The sequence below is a fragment of the Larus michahellis genome, chromosome Z (assembly GCF_964199755.1).
Source record: "Larus michahellis chromosome Z, bLarMic1.1, whole genome shotgun sequence".
In the NCBI taxonomy this organism is placed as follows: Eukaryota; Metazoa; Chordata; class Aves; order Charadriiformes; family Laridae; genus Larus; species Larus michahellis.
Window position 1 is genome coordinate 23,595,200 of NC_133930.1, and position 18,584 is coordinate 23,613,783.

General features: G+C 37.9%; 2 protein-coding genes across 4 annotated transcripts in view; one reads left to right on the forward strand and one right to left on the reverse strand.

Annotated features, from left to right (window-relative positions):
• The first annotated feature begins 198 nt into the window (after positions 1-198).
• PPWD1 (peptidylprolyl isomerase domain and WD repeat containing 1) lies at positions 199-14,717 on the forward strand. 2 transcript variants are annotated; one of them, XM_074569937.1, is made up of 11 exons: positions 199-395; positions 1,327-1,429; positions 2,062-2,162; positions 3,432-3,552; positions 5,929-6,376; positions 6,945-7,135; positions 7,628-7,817; positions 9,184-9,365; positions 11,998-12,079; positions 12,656-12,838; positions 13,853-14,717. In XM_074569937.1, the coding sequence occupies exons 1-11, from the start codon at positions 227-229 to the stop codon at positions 13,994-13,996; spliced, it is 1,914 nt and encodes a 637-aa protein (XP_074426038.1). In that variant the 5' UTR covers positions 199-226; the 3' UTR covers positions 13,997-14,717. The 2 variants fall into 2 exon arrangements, with proteins under 2 accessions (XP_074426038.1, XP_074426040.1); XM_074569939.1 differs by lacking the exon at positions 2,062-2,162 and having other exon boundaries at positions 201-395; positions 13,853-14,711.
• Positions 14,718-15,058: 341 nt separating this feature from the next.
• Positions 15,059-18,584, reverse strand: part of TRIM23 (tripartite motif containing 23) — a 31,622-nt gene continuing 28,096 nt past the window's right edge. For both annotated transcript variants that reach the window (XM_074569940.1, XM_074569941.1), the window contains one exon: positions 15,059-18,272. In XM_074569940.1, the coding sequence (XP_074426041.1) occupies positions 18,093-18,272 (180 nt within the window). In that variant the 3' untranslated portion in view covers positions 15,059-18,092. The remainder of the gene's footprint in view (positions 18,273-18,584) is intronic.

The following is an 18,584-nucleotide window of genomic DNA, read 5'->3' on the forward strand; positions in this document are numbered from 1 at the left end:
GCGGCGGCGCTGAGGGCAGCTGAGCCCACCCTGGGCCGGGACGGGCGGCGACGGCCGCCCCATCCCCGTCCATTACCATGTCGAGTCCGCTCGGCTGAGCTCACCTCTTCCCTCTGCGCGCGCTCGGCACTCACTGGCTGCTCTCCGCCGTGGCGTCACTTTTCACGCGCCCGGCACGCAGTGTGGCGGGAGGGGGAAGCGTCGCGGAGAAGTGACGTCCGGCAGCATGGCGTCGTCCGACTCGGAGCGTAAGCGCAAGCAGACCGAGGCGGCGGCTGGCAGCGAGGAGGCGGCGGCGGCGGCGGCAGCAGAAGAGGAGGATGATGATGATGAGGGGGAGGAGCGCTGGGTCGGGCCGCTGCCGGGGGAGGCCGCGCAGGCGAAAAAGAGGAGAGGTAACGGGAGGAGCGGGGCCTCCGCCCGCCGCTTCGCTGGAGAGCGGCCCCGGGCGGCAGCGGTGGGATCGCCGCCGGGCGGCAGGCCCCGCCGGCAGAGCCCTGCCCTAGCTCTGGGCCGCCTCGGGCGGTTCTCCCGCGCCCCGGCACGGTGTCTTGTATCTAAAACGACGGGGCTGTGGAGGGCCCCCCCGGGGTGCAGAATTAGAGGCTGGGGCGCCGTGTTTCTGCTTCCTTTGTAAGGCGCCCCCGGGCTGAGGCCGTGCTTGGCGGCGTCTGCGTTGCCAAGCCCAGGCGCTTTCAGCTGCGGAGTTAACTGGCTTCTGGGTCGCTGCCCTTCGCTGGGGGAGCAGGAGAAGCCTCTGGGCGGTATGTTGACATGCGGTGTTGATGTGCCTGGCAACTCACAGCTCCTGAGTACCGTTGTAAAGTAACTGTGAGCGTGACGGTGAGCAGCTGCAAACCTGCCGTTTCAGTAACAAATGCTATTGTGCAGGTATTAAGGGTTAAGATGTAAAAATCAGAGGCAAAAGCAGAAAATCAGATTATTTTAGGTGGGCCAGTTAAACAACGAAGTAAATAGGTGCTAGCACTTAGAATTTAAGCTACAATACCTGTAGGGGACCTTGAAGTGCTTAACAGCAACAGAGATACATTTGGTTTCAAAGAAAATTGAGGTGCGGTCGACCTTCTGTTTTCTGGCAGTAACTTTAAAATTATTGTATTGATTCTTTTTTTTTTTTTTAATATATGTTCGGACAGCAAGGTAATAGTTGCTTTAAAAGGAAGCATCTGTATGGCTTAAAGCAGATTTTGAGTGGCTTTAGTCTACCATGAATCCGTAAGCCTGAGTACAAAGCTACTTTGTACTAGGTGTACCTTTATGCAAAAAAAAAGTATTTCCTGATTTTTCTTTTCTTTTCCTGTTTAGTTCTTGAATTTGAACGTGTGTATCTTGAAAATCTACCATGTGCTTCAATGTATGAACGCAGTTACATGCACAGAGATGTCATTACACATGTAGCATGTACTAAGTAAGTGTCTTTCTTTTTTCCACTGTATCTCATTGTCAGAAATGTATTTTTATATATGCTAGGAAGTTTTCATTGTAGAAGTCTAATAATGGGAAGTTAGTGTTGTTCAGAGGTGGTATTTTAAGATTTTTTTAAACTAAGCGTACAGGAAAGGGCTTACTGAGAAGCAAGATAAAAATTGTTTAAATAGACTAAAAGGATCTTAAAATCCGTATTGCAGTGTGCAATATATACAGGAATAAGAGCAACTGGCTGCATCTGAACAAAATATGATTCAGCAGAATTGCACAGATTGAGGAGATACCTTTCTTCTCTTTTATATGTATACACATATATACACACACACATACATTAGCAAATAGTAACTACTGTAAAAGCAGACCTAAAATAGGACTAAAATTTGCATGGTCAAAAGGGATCGTGTTATGTATTTCCTCAATTCAGGCTGCTGACTTTGCATAGATTAATCCAAAGTGCTTGTTTTTCTAGGAGTGATAGTTCAGACACATTGTCACAGTAATTTGTTTAAAGTTCATTCTCTACATAGTGTTAATTATAGTGCAAATTACTGCCCCAGGGTGGTGTGAAAGTGCATAATAGCGTGTTTTGGTTTGTTTCTTTTGTAACTGCAGGACAGATTTTATCATAACAGCCAGCCATGATGGACATGTAAAATTCTGGAAAAAAATAGAAGAAGGGATTGAGTTTGTTAAACACTTCCGGAGCCACCTGGGTGAGAACTTGCTTTTCCTCCCCCAAAGGACCTCACTTTTTCCTCGCCCTTACTCTTAGTCCTTTGAAGAGGGAGTGCAAATGCAGAGGAGAGGGATTCTGGGAGTTGTTTACTGCAGTCAGGGGTTAAATGGTATCTACTTCATCTTCCTTCATTCCCCTGTCCTGTTATATTTTGCTCCCAAACTTCAGGAGGGATAGAGTGAGAATAAAACATGTGGGACTCCTGCACAGATCCCCTGCATCCATTGCATTGCCTTATGCCCCGCCTGTGGGGAAAATGTCTAGGACATGAAGAAGAGGTCTGTGTAAAAATAAGTAAACAAGGTACATAACAGGGGTCATAAAATCCAGAGAAGTTTAAAAAGATGTTACTTTAGCAAGGTTACCTTCATTCCTTTTTGTTTGTTTGTTGGTTTTTTTCCCCTGCAGTATGGAAAAAAAATGGTTGGTTTTATCTGGATTTATTGCCACTGTAGAGTAAATTCTGCATCAATGTCATGATTATCAGCTGAATTAAGCAATTAAGAATTAATATTTTTAACCCAGCTTTCTGAGGTAGTAAGTACGCATAGCTCTTCTATACTATGCTAAGTATTAAATAGGTATGGACAGAAAACCAGGTTCTCATTGCTATTAGAAATGATAATATATCTGATGGAAAATAAGTTTGATATGCAGACTGTTACAATAAGAAACATATTTATTAATAGGTAGTAAGAGTACTGTTTCTTTTTAGAGTTAGAAAGAATGTTATGGTGGGTTTTTGATCTTAAGTATCAGCTTTTCGTTATATACAGAAAAAAAATGTGAGAACAAAGCAAAAATAAGTATTGTGAAAAACTTAGGGAAGGCTCAATTGCAGAGTAATTTTGAGTGTTATGTATGTTAATCGCAGGACTGTAGAGTGCTTTTTCCTCTTTTGAGAGATGCAAGCTATAATTTTTTACCATATCATAATATTGTTCTGAATTTTTTTAAATTAAGATTGTAAATGGAAGTAACTGCCATTATAATCTCTCTTTTATGTATATGGTAAGTAGTTCATTACCACATACCTGATTCTAAACAGTGATAGAATACAAAGTGGGTTTTGTGGGCTTGGTCTTGTTTTTGTTTTTTTTTTAAAGTCAGGTAGTTTTTTAAGTCAGAAAGGTGTAGAAACAGCTGAGAAATAGGTTTAAACCTCTGTAGGGTTTTTCTTGTGGAATATTGAAATGAAGGATATCCCTTTCCTGTCTGTTAATATTAAGTTAACTTTTTTTAATAGGTGTTATTGAGAGTATTGCTGTTAGTTCGGAGGGGGCGTTATTCTGTTCAGTTGGCGATGACAAAGCAATGAAGGTGTTTGATGTAGTCAACTTTGATATGATCAACATGCTGAAACTTGGGTAAGTTATTTAGTTCTTGAAAACGTTTCTTTGGGATTATAAATGGGAGTTATTTTGCTAAGAGATCAGTCAACAATTTGCAGGTTTTGAGGGTTTTACTCCCCCCAGTCATATGAAGCTTATTAAGTTCCATTATCCAAAATGCATCCAGTGGTTGGAGACTGCCTGACTGAGTAGAAAAATTTATGACTCTGTGTGCAACAGTACATCGGTGGAGTAGATCTGTGCCTTTCCTCAGCGTCAAATATGCACAAAGATGTGATGTTTCTCAAAATACTTAGCTAGGCATAATTTTTTTTCTGTTGTTTGGCACTGAATTTAAAAATTATAGACACCTAACAGTTCCAAAAGAAAAGGAATTTGACCTGTATATGTTGTCCTACTTGTTGTCATAGGGATAGAAATTTCCTTTTTCTGTTAGAAAGAGTGGTGTTCTTTTCCTTAGTCTTGCGGTTGCAGGGTTTCTGTAGTTATACAGTATGCAGCTAAAGAATCTCAGAGAAATATGTATGTATGTTATTGGAGTTATAAGACTGCCAGAGGAAAACAAGCCCTGAACTGTTACAAGGGTGCCTATATAAAACCTTATGTTATCTGCTTTGCTCGTTCTAGTTTCAGTATCGTCCTCCAGATGACGTACTTCACCTATAGGAATTTATTCCCACTTGGCTGTCTGCTGTGGAAAAATTGCGGTTAGCCTTAGTCTTTTGGTTTTGCTGGTCTTTTCTATTTAGCAGTCCTGTATTGTCACTAGAAAATTGGTAAAATTATGGAATGAAATAAAATTAATTTAATATTAATAAGAAAAACTTAATTTTATGTTGTTTTAGAAGGTGTTTTTTCCTGTTTGACAATTCACGGAAAACTGTGGTAGAATTTACATCAATTTTGCTTCAGGGATACCCTGAGAATGCTACCTGTAACATTTTTCTATAGTATGTTCCCTGTTCTTTAAATAGATTTTTTTTCAACCTCAGTAATCTACATCCTCCTCTCCCCACATATTTTTTTCAGACATAATTGGCTTTTACCTCAAGTGAACTCTTTAATGAAGAAAAGAACAATGTATGCCTGTAATATAAGCATTGTCCTTAATAGCCTTTTAAAACTTAATGTTTGTTGCTCTATCTTCTGCATTACTGTTTATTGAACAGATAGTTTCTGTTGATGTGCCTGAGAATTTTATCATGGCTCTTTGCTCAGACTTGCAGTGGTTAATGTAAAATCCTAAGTTCTGTGTGGTCTTTTCAGCTCACGTTATCTTGCGTTGCCTGCTTGGATAGGTGTATGCCAGTATATTGCAACGTTGATTAGCTTTGTCTCAAATTCTTCAGATTCTTTCAGTTTTGACTATACAGTGTGGCTATCTGCAAATCGCCATGCTTTATGCTTCCATTAGTGATCTGGAGAAGGGCAGCTATTTCTGCAGAAAACTTTGGATAATGATGCTTAAATCAATGGAACGTCATATTTATTTCTTTATGTACGTATTTGATCCTATTCTTTCTAGTGAACCTGAGACAAAGTTCTGATTATGTTTCTCCTTATGAGAATCTTTACCAGACAGACATTGAAAATCCAAATTATTAGTGTCTGTCACTTGTCAGTCCTTCAGTATCTGCTAGTTTGATTGTGAAAGGATACTAAATAAGAGTTTTCTATGGAGACTGTATAATTTCTTTGTGGTCTGTCATTTAGTTTCTGAGTTCTGGTTCTCAAAATCTTTGCTTACAGACTTTTTTAAAACAGACATAACATATTATTGAGCATATCTCTGGCTTGTTTTATTTGTAGAGTATGTTTTTGCTAGTAGCAAATGAGATCCTTCTTAAATGCATTCAGAATGCTTATTGAATATAGGGTGATTTGTCTTAATTTTACTTATGTTGCTTTTTAGTGGTTTTTTTTTTTTTTTTTTCCTTTTGGCAAGACCTAGTTGAACTTTTTTCTAGTGTATGGCAAAGGTGCAGTTGTCTTCATTTCCACTGAAGTATTAATCACTTAAGAGATGAAAGAGAAATGTTATTGAGTTGTAGAAGTTCAATAGTAATCATTAATGCCACTTGTGCTGTTTAGCAGAACTTTCAGCCTTATTCTTCTTTTTCACCTACTTTCTACCTTTGCTTTCTATCACAGCCTCTTTATAAAATGATATGGGAGCAACAGAAATAGGCTGAGCCATCCACTGAATTGTGTTGCTTGGAAAACCTTGGTTATAACGCTGTTGAATTTTAGCACGACAAATATTAGCAGGACTAGTAAATGAAGTTCAAACTTTGCTTCTGATATTTGATTTCAAGTTCATAGCATAATTTGATTCTTATCTAAGTAACAGCAGTCCATTTTTTTTCTCCCTCCTTCCACTCTTTGTTGCAGCTACTACCCTGGCCAATGTGAGTGGGTATATTGCCCTGGAGATGCCATATCTTCTGTTGCAACGTCTGAGAAGAGCACAGGAAAAATATTCATATATGATGGACGAGGAAATAACCAGCCACTTCATGTTTTTGATAAACTCCATGCATCCTCTCTTACTCAGATACGGTTGAACCCTGTCTACAAAGTAGTAGTGTCTTCTGATAAATCTGGAATGATCGAGTACTGGACTGGTACTCCACACGAATATAAATTCCCCAAGAATGTGAACTGGGAGTATAAAACAGACACTGATCTATACGAATTTGCTAAATGCAAGGCTTACCCATCCAGTATAAGTTTTTCACCTGATGGCAAGAAAATGGCCACTCTTGGGTCTGACAGAAAAGTTAGAATTTTCCGGTTTTTGACGGGGAAGCTGATGAGAGTCTTTGATGAATCTCTGAGTGTGAGTTTGGTCTTGCTTCTCTTTTTTTGAGGCTTTTTCTCTTCTTACTTGAATTTATCAGTGCATATACCTAAGTTATCGTCTGCTTCTAAGGCTATATTTTTTGCTGTATTTTTCTTGCAGAAAAGGTTTTCCATATTCTCTTCCTTGCCTCTTGTGTTGCTTTGCTCCAAAACTAATTCTTACTGATTTATATTAGTTATGTAGTGGTTATGTAGTGAAACTGAGTTGTTGATTTTCATCTGTGTGTTTATACTGCTAGATTACTTTTTACTAGAAAGAAATTACGGAAAGTGCCCATTTTAAATAACATCATCATAATTAATTACATTTGTCATCTTCTAAGAAATTTGTTAGATGACTACACACATTTCTTTCTTTGCTTAAGTTTGGTACTACAACATGGGTATTGGGTCATTAAAATAGAGTATCGCTTGTATTTATTTCAGTTCTTAAGTGTGAGTAGTCTCACTTGAATTCTGTATTTTCGAAGCACGTGCATCAGTGTTTTGCTGGATCATAAGTTTAAAGTATATTCATATAATAGTGATTTTTTTTTTTTCTGTAGATGTTTACTGAACTTCAGCAGATGAGACAGCAACTACCAGATATGGAGTTTGGCCGACGTATGGCAGTTGAGCGTGAGCTGGAGAAGGTGGATGCAGTAAGATTAATTAATATAATTTTTGATGAAACTGGACACTTCGTTCTCTATGGAACAATGCTGGGCATTAAGGTCATAAATGTAGAGACTAACAGGTAAGTTCCAGTGACACACTTTGGCATAAATATGTTTGTTTCAAAGTCTATATTCATTTGTAGTATATTTAAAACTTGATATGACTGTGGGGGTCTCAAATCTTTCTTTGTTGTTGTTACTTGGGAGCCTTACATTAGCCATAAGATACTCCCATGCTTTGTAATGAGTCGTGTCAGTTTAAAGCTTTGTAAAATGAGGAGAAAACACAGCAAGCATATTTGTATTAAAAATGTGTAATTAATTCATCTCTGGCTAACTAGATGTTGTAACAAAGTAAATGTGGATCGTGCAGTTGGGATTTTATCGCGTAAGGAGGCTGACTAGTAAATTATGTAGCAAGTTTGAATAGAGAAGCATCACAAAAACAATTAGTAAAAAATTGCTTTGAGAGGGTTTTGGAATTTTGCTTTGAGTATTGCAGTCAGAAAGGAGATGTTCTCTGACTGTGAGCAGCTAACAGTAGCTACACCTTCTCACATCTTGCGCTTCAGGTGTATTCGTATCTTGGGAAAACAAGAGAACATCAGAATGATGCAGCTAGCTTTGTTCCAAGGAGTCGCCAAGAAACATCGTGCTGCGATCACTATAGAGATGAAGGCATCTGAAAATCCTGTTCTCCAGAATATCCAGGCAGATCCAACAGTAATCTGCACAGCTTTTAAAAAAAATAGGTTTTACATGGTGCGTGTGGTTTCTATTTAAATAACTCTATTCTTGTATTGATGTTTTCTCTGCGATATTTTTTTATTGTTGCACCTTTCCAGCGCTTTTTGTCTTGAGTACTTGCAAACACAGCTTTTCCAGGGGAGTCCCTTTATATTGCAAGTATATTCTAGAATTTTTAGCTTGAACTAGCTATAAATTCGCTAGAAGCAGCTTTAACTGTTTCATTATTGCTCAAGCAGTTTAGTAAACTTGGGATGGTTTGGGCTGTCTGAATTATATTTCTCTGAGAATGGTATATGCTTTTGTTCTAGTTGAGGAAAAAACACCCTTAAGTAGGAACGTTTTAAAAACCTAACCAGATCTTATATTGATAAATAATAATTAACTGTACAAAATACGTAATAAAAAATAATTCAATTCAGAGCAGTATTAGAACTCAGTAGCACCAAGTATGGGCAACTAACTAAGACAGGAGTCATCTTCCTGTTCACAATTTAGATTTTAGGTGAGATGCAAGGAATAAGCCAAAGAGATGAGCAATTCCAGAGTAGTTAGTAGTTGATCTGGGATGTGATCACCATAGAGGTTAGAGATCAGTCTGTTTGTCTGTTGGTTGTGCTTGAACTTGATCCTGTTTTCTGTTGGAGCAAGATAGTATACTTTCTAAAGCTTTGTGTGGTTAGTGTGTAGCATATACTGGAATATATTACTCTGAACGATTTGACAAGTGGGGACGAAAAGTTAGACAAAGCCTGGAAACATTACTCACCATTACACATGCAGAAAGGCTAGGGATTATCATTTGATGTGTAAGTGTACTACTCGCTTAAGTGGATGCTCGTGTACTCATATATTTATTCTGTGTTTTTCTGTAAGTACTATACAAATTACATCTTTGATATTTCTCCTGTTTTGAGTTAAATTTTCTGGTTTTCTATAGTTTTGTATTAATGTGGTATTGGAGTAACAGGATTTAGTTTGACTTTGTAGTGAAACTAAAAGTTTGTGATGAAACCTGACAGTTTTGTGTGAATATAATAGAACACATTGATACTCTCCACTCTTTTTTTAAAGACAACACGCCAAACTACTGTGGGCCTTCTGTTGAAAAGGGGAGGAATTTTAAAGACAATAGATTATAAAAAGTTACTTGGATTTGCATGTAGCTGTGCTGGGATTTGTGACTGTGGAAATGCTGGTAACGCAGAGCACTGAAATGCAAGAATAGACTGTCTATGAATTATCTCCCTACATTTCAAATCTAGTTGGGCGTTTAGCAGGTTCAGTAATCATATTGATGTCTTAGGTGCAGAGCAGTGTGTAAGATAAAGGAAAGAAAGAGAAAACCAAACAGTTAACCTTCTGTTCTTTTGTTCTTCAGTTTACTAAACGTGAACCAGAAGATACAAAGAGTGCAGATTCTGACAGAGATGTATTTAATGAGAAACCTTCTAAAGAAGAGGTCATGGCAGCCACTCAGGCAGAAGGTCCCAAAAGAGTTTCAGACAGCGCCATCATCCACACAAGCATGGGAGATATCCATATCAAGCTTTTTCCTGTTGAGTATGTATTTGGTAGTTCTTCTGTTATTTTGGTTTTCCTTCCTTCTGTGCCTTTTGGTGGCAGTATCCAAGATGTACATTTAAAGTTAGGAATAGTTATTTTCTTCCCCTTTTTCTACTTGTTCCTTGTTTCCTGACAGTTTCTTAATACATCAGGCTAGGAACATGACTCTTGGCAAACACAAATAAAGTAGGGTAAAAACAGGTCTAAATAACAGTTGGGGTCATAGTTGTTTGGTTGGATTTTTTTTTTTAATTATTATTGCTTTTATTTAATTATTGGTTCAGGGGGGTTATTCGTTTATTAACTTTTGTTCTTTATCTAAACCACAGATGTGGATAGGTCATGATGCTCTTCTGTGTAAGCTACATATTATTGTAAGGCAGTGCTGTTTGATTCCGCCTTGAAAAATAATGTTGATGTTGGCAGCGACAGTAGATTTGGCAATAGGTCTGTGTAAGCCAGAGGAATGGTACAGTTTGCAACTTCCAAATGTGGCCATTGTACTATGTTTTGTACTATTGCAGCTCCTTCAAGAACAACATAAAATTTATACCACTGTGTATATCCAAAACCAGGCATATAATTGAAAAAGCGTTCTGTGTGTGACAATTGCTGAAGTTATTCTGTCAGCATCTCTTCTTTGTAATGCTAGTATATGCAAAGATTTTGTTATGAAACAGTAAATGTATATAATATTACCTATATATTGCTATACATTGAAACTTAAACCATTTAAGTGTAGTCCATGCTTCTCCAAAACCAAGTTCATGTTTTGTCATAAGCACAGGTAAGGCAACACAATCTCAATTCTGTCCTGCAGGGCTGCTAGTCTATTATTGCTCTCTTCACAAATGTCTCCTTGCATCAGGCCCTAGCTTCTGGAATTCATAATTGTAGCATATAGGTTGCAGTAATGCTACAGCCCTTACCAGTGAGTGACAGGCCAAACTACATTATTTCTGACTTTTTTTTTTTTTTTTTAAATTCTCATGCCAGCGTGCCACTATATTTGCGTGCATAGTATTGCTAGGTTCTTGACTGCAATGTTTTGTGTGCAATTTTGAATTAAGTACAGTATTACCAGGCTTGGTTATTGTTAGGTTTGTCCTTTCTTGTTCTAGTATTTCCTCCCAACTGAGACTTGAATTTTAATCTCTTGAAGATGAATGTGATTAAAAAGTTAAAGAAGAGCCTATACAAAGTGGCTTATGCCCTTTAAATCCTTGGCCATGTGCTTGTGGAATAAAGTTGTGAATGACTATACACCACCCAGCAGGAACTGGGACTATAATCTTGTCTGTTCTGTTAGTTATGCTATTAGTGCTGTGTTTCACAAGATGGTTTAGAATACTAAGCCCAAGCTAATGTTCCTTGTCACAGCTGAAGTAACTTTACAGCTACGGACTCAACTTGGCTATTTTGTCGTTTGGCTATTTTGTCGTTTGTCGTTTGTGACTGTGTAAACCTGTCAGTGTAGATCTACCCTGGTAGCAAATCTCAGAAGTAAAAAATCGAGTCACAAAGGTGAAGGGGTTGGTTGGCTGGTTTTTTTCCCTTTTTATTCCATCAACAGTATTCCAGCTGCTTCCAGACAATGTTTGTGAGCAGCTTCAGAGGAGGCTAACTGACTCTGCGGACTGCAAGTTCTATAATATTAAACCATTGTATTTTTAGATTTTACTTCTGGTATGCAACAATGAATGCCTTACATGGGTAGCTTAATACAATTATGGAGGTAAAAGAGCGAACAACTTTTTGCTTATGGAGCATACACTCCTTAATTGATTTTGTAAGTGAACCATGTAAATAGAAAGCTGGGGAAGGAACATCTAATCAGTGATGCCTTGAACTAGGCTTTGAAGAAAAGATTTATTTGCTGGCTGTCATGGTTTAACCCCAGCTGGCAACTAAGCCCCATGCAGCTGCTCGCTCACATCTCTGCAGTGGGATAGGGGAAAGACTTAGAAGGTAAAAGTGAGAAAACCGATGGACTGAGATCAAGACAGTTTAATAAGTAAAACAAAAGCCGTGTCCATAAGCAAAGCAGAACAAGGAATTCATTCACTGCTTCCCATCTGCAGGCAGGTGTTCAGCCATCTCCAGGAAAGCAGGGCTCCATCATGTGTAATGGTTACTTGGGAAGGCAAATGCCATCACTCTGACTGCCTCCCCTTCCTTCTTCTTCCCCAGCTTTACATACTGAGCATGATGCCATATGGTATGGAATATTCCTTTGGTCAGTTGGGGTCAGCTGTTCTGGCTGTGTCCCCTCCCAACTGCTTGCGCAACCCCAGCCTGCTCGCTGGTGGGGTGGTGTGAGGAGCCAAAAAAGCCTTGATGCTGTGTAAGCACTGCTCAGCAACACCTGAAACATCACTGTATTATCAACAATGCTGCTGCCTTCCTGGGTAATCATGCAACTTCGTACTCAAGGGTTTTTTTGCATCCAGCTCTGGGTTTCAGGAGGTGGGGAGTTGCTTTTATCCATAGCTGATAAAATCCCTTTCTACAGTGTGCTGAAACACTGCTCAGTACAACAGGGTCTTGGTCTCAGCTGAAATCTTCATGGCGTTGCCACCATACAATTAAATATTTATTGTGGCCTGTATTTTCTGTTACACAATTTTAGGTGCCCCAAAACAGTGGAAAACTTCTGTGTGCACAGCAGAAATGGCTATTACAATGGACACATATTTCACCGTATCATCAAGGTAATTTGTAAAAAGTTTTTGTTTGGTTAGATAATGTACCTTTGAAGTCAGTCCTCTCTGTTAACCTTTTCCTTTCCATTTTGCACGGAGGATTTCTGGAATGGCTGGAAAGTTCTCTGTAAAGTCTGAACAACTCTGAGGTTCTAAATAACTTCCATCACTTACTGAAGTTGTTTAATAGTTTTTCTGCAACTGACAAGGTGGGAGAAATCTGAAAATTGAGACAAAGATTAATTCAGCAGTCCTGCTTGAATTCAGACTTTGTTTCATGTCAGAGGGCAGCTTCTTGTAAGGCTTCTTATTTCTGTTGCACCAGAATCAATCTGACACAGCCCAAGTGTTCGCAGAAGCCACAGATAGTCTGGTTTCTTGTCCTTCACTAGCAGGAACGGTGTTTGTTCTGCTTGTTTTTTCACAAGTACTTGATTATGATTTAAAGAATACTTTGTCCCTTATCCACAGCATTTTAACACTTACATTTTGTTGAAAGGTTTAAAGTTTGTTTGAAAAAATGTGACATAAGGCATTTTTGCTTATTTATTCTATGTGATGATATAATATTTAATTTCTGTGCAGGGTTTCATGATTCAGACTGGTGACCCAACTGGTACAGGAATGGGAGGTGAAAGTATTTGGGGAGGAGAATTTGAAGATGAGTTTCATTCAACTTTACGACATGACAGACCATACACGCTCAGCATGGCTAATGCAGGACCAAATACCAATGGATCCCAGTTTTTTATAACAGTAGTGCCAACTGTAAGTAGTAAAGCTCAATCTAAGACCTGAGATACTAACTAGATAGTAAAAGTGTATCTTTTCTGATGGAAAAAGGAACACAGTACTATCTAAATATCGTCTTGTTATTGTGCAAATAAATGCTACACACAATGTATACTGTGTAGGCTTCACTGAAACAGTCTTTTAAGAAATAGAAAAGCATTTTTGTCAGTTGTGATCAAGAGGCCTTTTGCCTTTAATTGCAGTAAGGGCGATATCAAATTCTTAGTCAATGCTTGCAATTGTTTATTACTGGAGTATTTTGTGTTAATATACTCATTTAAATTTGATGGAAATCTAGCTATTGCTTAGATTGTTTGAAGTTTTTTGGATATGATGCCAGGATGACTTTAATATTGCCTAATTATAGTTACACAAAGAAGCCAGTATTTACGTTTGAAGATTTCCTTTAATCTCTGTACAATTTCAGAGCCAAAAAAAGAGATTTTGGTATGCGAGTCTAACAGATAGAAAACAAATCCTTAAAGGTAACACAGAAACTGTATTCATATAGCACTTATTTCAAAACTATGTTGGTTTGTTGTTTTTTTTAAAGCACCCATCTACCATAATTTTAAAGCTTATTAAGTTTATCAGTGCCTATATTCAGATTGCTAATTGGGCATACTTTATGAATGTGAATTTGAATTAGGTCATATTCTGGACTGGCACTTACAATTCAGCAGTGAAAATACCATGAAATAGAGAGACTGAAACAGCATTTCTGTGAACTGAGAATACGCCTTAAAATAAACTATGAAATGCTACTGCATTGCTAGAACTTGACCTCTGTAGTACTTTAAGGAAACAATTGAAAAGGTGATGAGTTTAGATGCATATGAACATGTATTAGCCACACTCTAAGTTTCATAGTCTGAACAGAATAAGATGTATTAATGTTTACTTATTCTAGGTCACTCTTTCTGGTTTGGTGCTTAACCTACATGCTGCTTTCTATTTTAATATGCTTTTTCTTTCTCTGCCCTCAAACAGCCATGGCTAGACAACAAGCACAGCGTGTTTGGACGGGTGACTAAAGGAATGGAAGTTGTTCAAAGAATCTCAAATGTAAAAGTCAATCCCAAAACCGACAAACCCTATGAGGATATCAGCATCATTAATATCACAGTGAAGTAAGCTAGGAGTTGAAGGTTCCAGCTTAAGCAGAAAAAAATTCGGCATGGTGGGACCCAGAAAGAACAGAAACATTTTTGATAGTTCCTAGACAGAGCAATTGCCAGTTTTACTATTTTTAACGTATCCAAAGTGCCCTAAGTCTGTATTTCTGTATTTTAAAGTAAAAACACCTGCATGTTTCTTACAAAGTCTACTGTTTTTCTTGCATCTCTTCTATGCAAAACTAAAGACGAAAACCCATACCCTGTCTCATGATTTATAAAATAGGACCAGCGTATTGTTTGTAACTTTTTCATGTTTATTTGCATCGTTCCTATCTTAATTAATCCTCTATACACTATTGAAGTCTTTGACAGAGGAAAAGGTTGGAAATCCTAAACTGCGTAAACTCTTCAATCCTATCATGCATCAAAAATTACATTAAGTTATGATACTGTTTGCTATAACAAGATATGTAATCTACCTCTGTCCTTTAAAAATAACTGTGTATGTGTCTGCTGTGTCCAAGAGCAATGATCAACTCTTGGAATGCCAGCGGATGAAGTCCTATGCAATGGGTTTGGTATTGCCAATATTGGTTTTTTTCTATGCACTGTTCTCATCATTTTAGCCTGGGGAGTGTGTTTCTGGATTCATTTTTACCCAAAGTCCTGCAAACACTACTACTTCTACTGCCATACTTAGTTTAAAATAAATGATGGGAATCACCTCAACTAAGCTTACATCATGTGTTTCTGATGCAGTCCTCAAGGAAAGCTCAGACTTGTCCAGCTGACATGAATCTGTGGCTAGATATGGTCCTGTTACTATGTTGGATAGTTAAGTCTACTCTAAATACAGTAACATTGACTGTTCATGTTCACATAACACCACTGCACTCATACGAGACTCAAGAATTTACAGTTCTGGTAACATCATTCGTGAAATGAGATGTGATGCATGCTAATCAAACAGTCCCTCAGAAGCTGCTACCAACAAGCAGCTTAGCTTTGGTGAGATAAAGGGATATCTTCAAGGATCAAGAAGAAAAATTCTACAGTAAGTTAAATGTAGCACACCTCCTTAAAAAAGAAAAAAGGCAAATTTATTAAAATTCATTCTCAAAGTTTCAGATACTTTTATTGAAAAGAATTCATTTTCTGGGCAACTCAAATTGCAGCAGCTCATGAATTTTTTTTCCACTAAAGGAGCCCTTTCTTTCAAGAAGTCTTTACATAATATCCACACCTACTCCAAGAGTTAAGAATGAGGATTATCTCAGAATAAAACCCTCATGTACCACATAATCCACAATAAATTTGAAGGTAGCATACAGTAAGACCATATCAAGTGATAAAACATTATTTTTCACTTATTCTAGATGCACTGTTTTTGAGCTGAGATTCTTTAAAGAAAGCCACAACACAGTCACTGTATGTTGTATTTACTCAATTTCACAATTAAGTCCTATGAAAAGTTAATCGGTCTTTTCAAATAATCCTTATAGTTAGTAATGCTTGAGTGAATTCTAGTTGAGGAAATACTCCAATTACATATTGCATAAATCAGTACACTAGAAACTAAAGCTCAGTAAAACTGGTGAAACAAGCTTAAATTTATAACTGAAGCAATTTATATGTAGTATTAATTTATAATACAAATAAACCTCTTAGTGGACCTGTTTACACTGAAGAGTTCACAGACAAATGCAACACTTTCACAGTTACTTCAAGTCATCTTAAATAAATTCCATTTAAAAACACTTTTATGGTAGCATTCCATGTGTCACAAGCAATCCTTTGTACTCAAAAATATGCATGAGTGAGAATTTTTTCTCTGCCCTCAAATGTAATGTTACAAAAAAATCCAAACTGGTCACCTTGAACATTTTAAAATAGAACTATACTGAGAGGTATGTATAACTGAAGCATAAGCCAGCTAAAATAAAACTACAGAAACGGAATTTTTCTAAAGAATACATGTCTTCTCTGTTAAAAATATTACAGGAAAAGGTATCTACCATGCTAAGCAGAACTTGTTCATATTTTAGAAAGAGGTGTGAAGGGACAGTCAGCCTTAACTAGGTCTGGGACTGCTTTGCAATGCAGGAGAAGCAGATGCTCAGGTCGGAGCAGCCAACTGTCTAGTGCGCCAAGAAGTTACAGGCTGGGAAGGATGAACAATTTTTAGTTGGTAGGTGCAAGAAAACACCCTTCACTCTGTTGTGAACTATTTCCAAATTTATCAGGTTGTCTGAAGAAAGACTAAATATCCCTTCTCAGTACCTGTGTACATAGGTAGGCATTGAAGCCCATTTCACAAACATTTAACTACTTTAAAGCTTAGTGTTCTTTCAGCTACTATTGAAGTCATTAGACTTACTGAAACTGAAGCTGCATTTAACACCATTTACAGGAAATTTAAGTAACAAGAGAAAACTACAAATAAGTGTCATTATGAGGCAGTAGTTACCTTAACTGCTTCCTCTTGAAGAAAAGTGCAAATGTACTAAATTATTTTTATACATTCTTGGCTTTACCTAAGTTATGTAGTGGGAAAACATCATAAAATTGATAACATTATAATAGAAGCCATAGCCACAGAAAATAGGATACATTTTCTTTGCCAGATGAGGTTCAGAGCTCTCACAGGTAAACACACTTTTCAGTGTGGCAAAAATATCTACCCATCTGTGAAACAACTGCTCGTTTCCACTCTATGGTTCTCCCTATTCACCTCTACTCCAGTAAGAAAAGTGATTATAATACAGTTTTGATCTATTGGCTGTGCTCTTTGTCACTCCTCTACTGACAGAAAGAGGTCCATGGCATGGCTTCCTCAAATGGCAATGGCTGTGTACTTAAAGAGGACACCAGAAGATTCTGGTGCACATATCAGACAGATAAAATCGTTTAGCAGAGTTGCATATGCAGCAGAGACAGACATCACTACGTCATTGCAACCTTCTCTAAATTTAAACAGCGCTACGCCCATATTTCATGAGTTTGTGCATGAGTAATCTGCGAAAATAGAGGCATTAGTGACAGTTCCATGTAGAAGGTACAGTGAGAATTGAAAATCTAATTATGGAAGGTTTATATCACATTTTACCATCTGCTCTTCTAAGTAAGAGGTATAATTAGTGTACGCTGCTTTTACATTGTGTTATTTTATATTTTAAGGCCACTACCTTTATCTGGAAGCATGACTTCTACATAAAAGTACATAGCTGGATTGACATTACACCGCACTACTTTAAGAAGTTTGGTTGGTTTTTTTTGAACTTCACTGACTTCTTGAGGAGTAAGCTTAACCTCTAATGGCAGATCATGTCCCCAAGTACACACAAAACACTTTCACCTCAATATCACTATAGTCTGTCCATAAATAATTTAGCATGTGTAAATTAATAACACCCCCCCCCAAATAACCCCTCCCCCCTAACTAGAAAAAGACCAGCTAAACAATGCCACAGATCCCTAGCCCTGCAACACGGGTCCCCATTCTCAGTTTTCTTTGCCCAGTTATGCCACCTTCTGGTAATGAACAGGAAAGCTAACAAATAATGAGGGAAACATTTTCCTTTTGTGGTGTACTTGGATGTAATTTTCAATGCCACCTATAAATGAATGCATTCTTCAGATATTAAGGAGTAGCACCGTTTATTTCTGACTAACAGACAGGACTGGCTATTCTAATAACTTGAGATGGATTTTGGAACAGTTTCCTGGGAAAGTATTTCTAAACCATGCAGACTTTTTTCTGACACCAATGAACTATTGTAACCTTGTTAAAAGTATTAGATGAATTCCACTGCATTTTTTTAATCAGGGAATGCTTTTGAATTGTAACAATCTAATTTCACCAAAAAGAATTTCAAGGCACCCTTGTAACTAGCCCATCCCATTACTTGTCACTGTATCAAATTTCAAAAACACTGTTACTGCACAAGTTTACTCAACCAATTATCCAATCTAGGATAAAGGCTTGTATTTTTCTGTAACCACCAAGTTAAATCGAGTCCCCTCTTCAGACAGCAGAGCTGGCTACAACATCCTAAATCGTGCAAACAAAACACAACAGTAAACTACACCCTTAAATTGCAGCTGCTGTAAAATTAAGCCACATCCAGGACACCAGCTGCCACTAACTGCCTTGAAAGCCAGTCCAATCCTTCATAAAGTCCTGTACCACTTCGGGCATCACAACCCTGAATATACCAGCTACGGCCACAGCAGAGTTTGTGGAGACTCAGCAGTTCTGTGATTTCTTCCACTGAAAGTGCACCTGCTACATCCTGCAACAGAACCAGATATAAAGATTCAATTATTCTTCTGTATTATGTTTGAAGCATTTTATTTTCAAGTGATAGCTTAGACTGAAACTACAAATCATAGAAAATGTTTCCAAACACAAAAGCCAAATAAAACAGTTACACATTTACTCCTTGTTACCATAAACCAAAAACTGGTTACTAAATTTACCAAGCACTCTAGCATCACTTATTTTACTAGTACTAAACATAAGGAAAACATATACATTTTATCCTTTCGACATTACCGTTCCCTACCCATAGCAGAGGGTTCAGAAAGTTGGAATTTGATAGAAA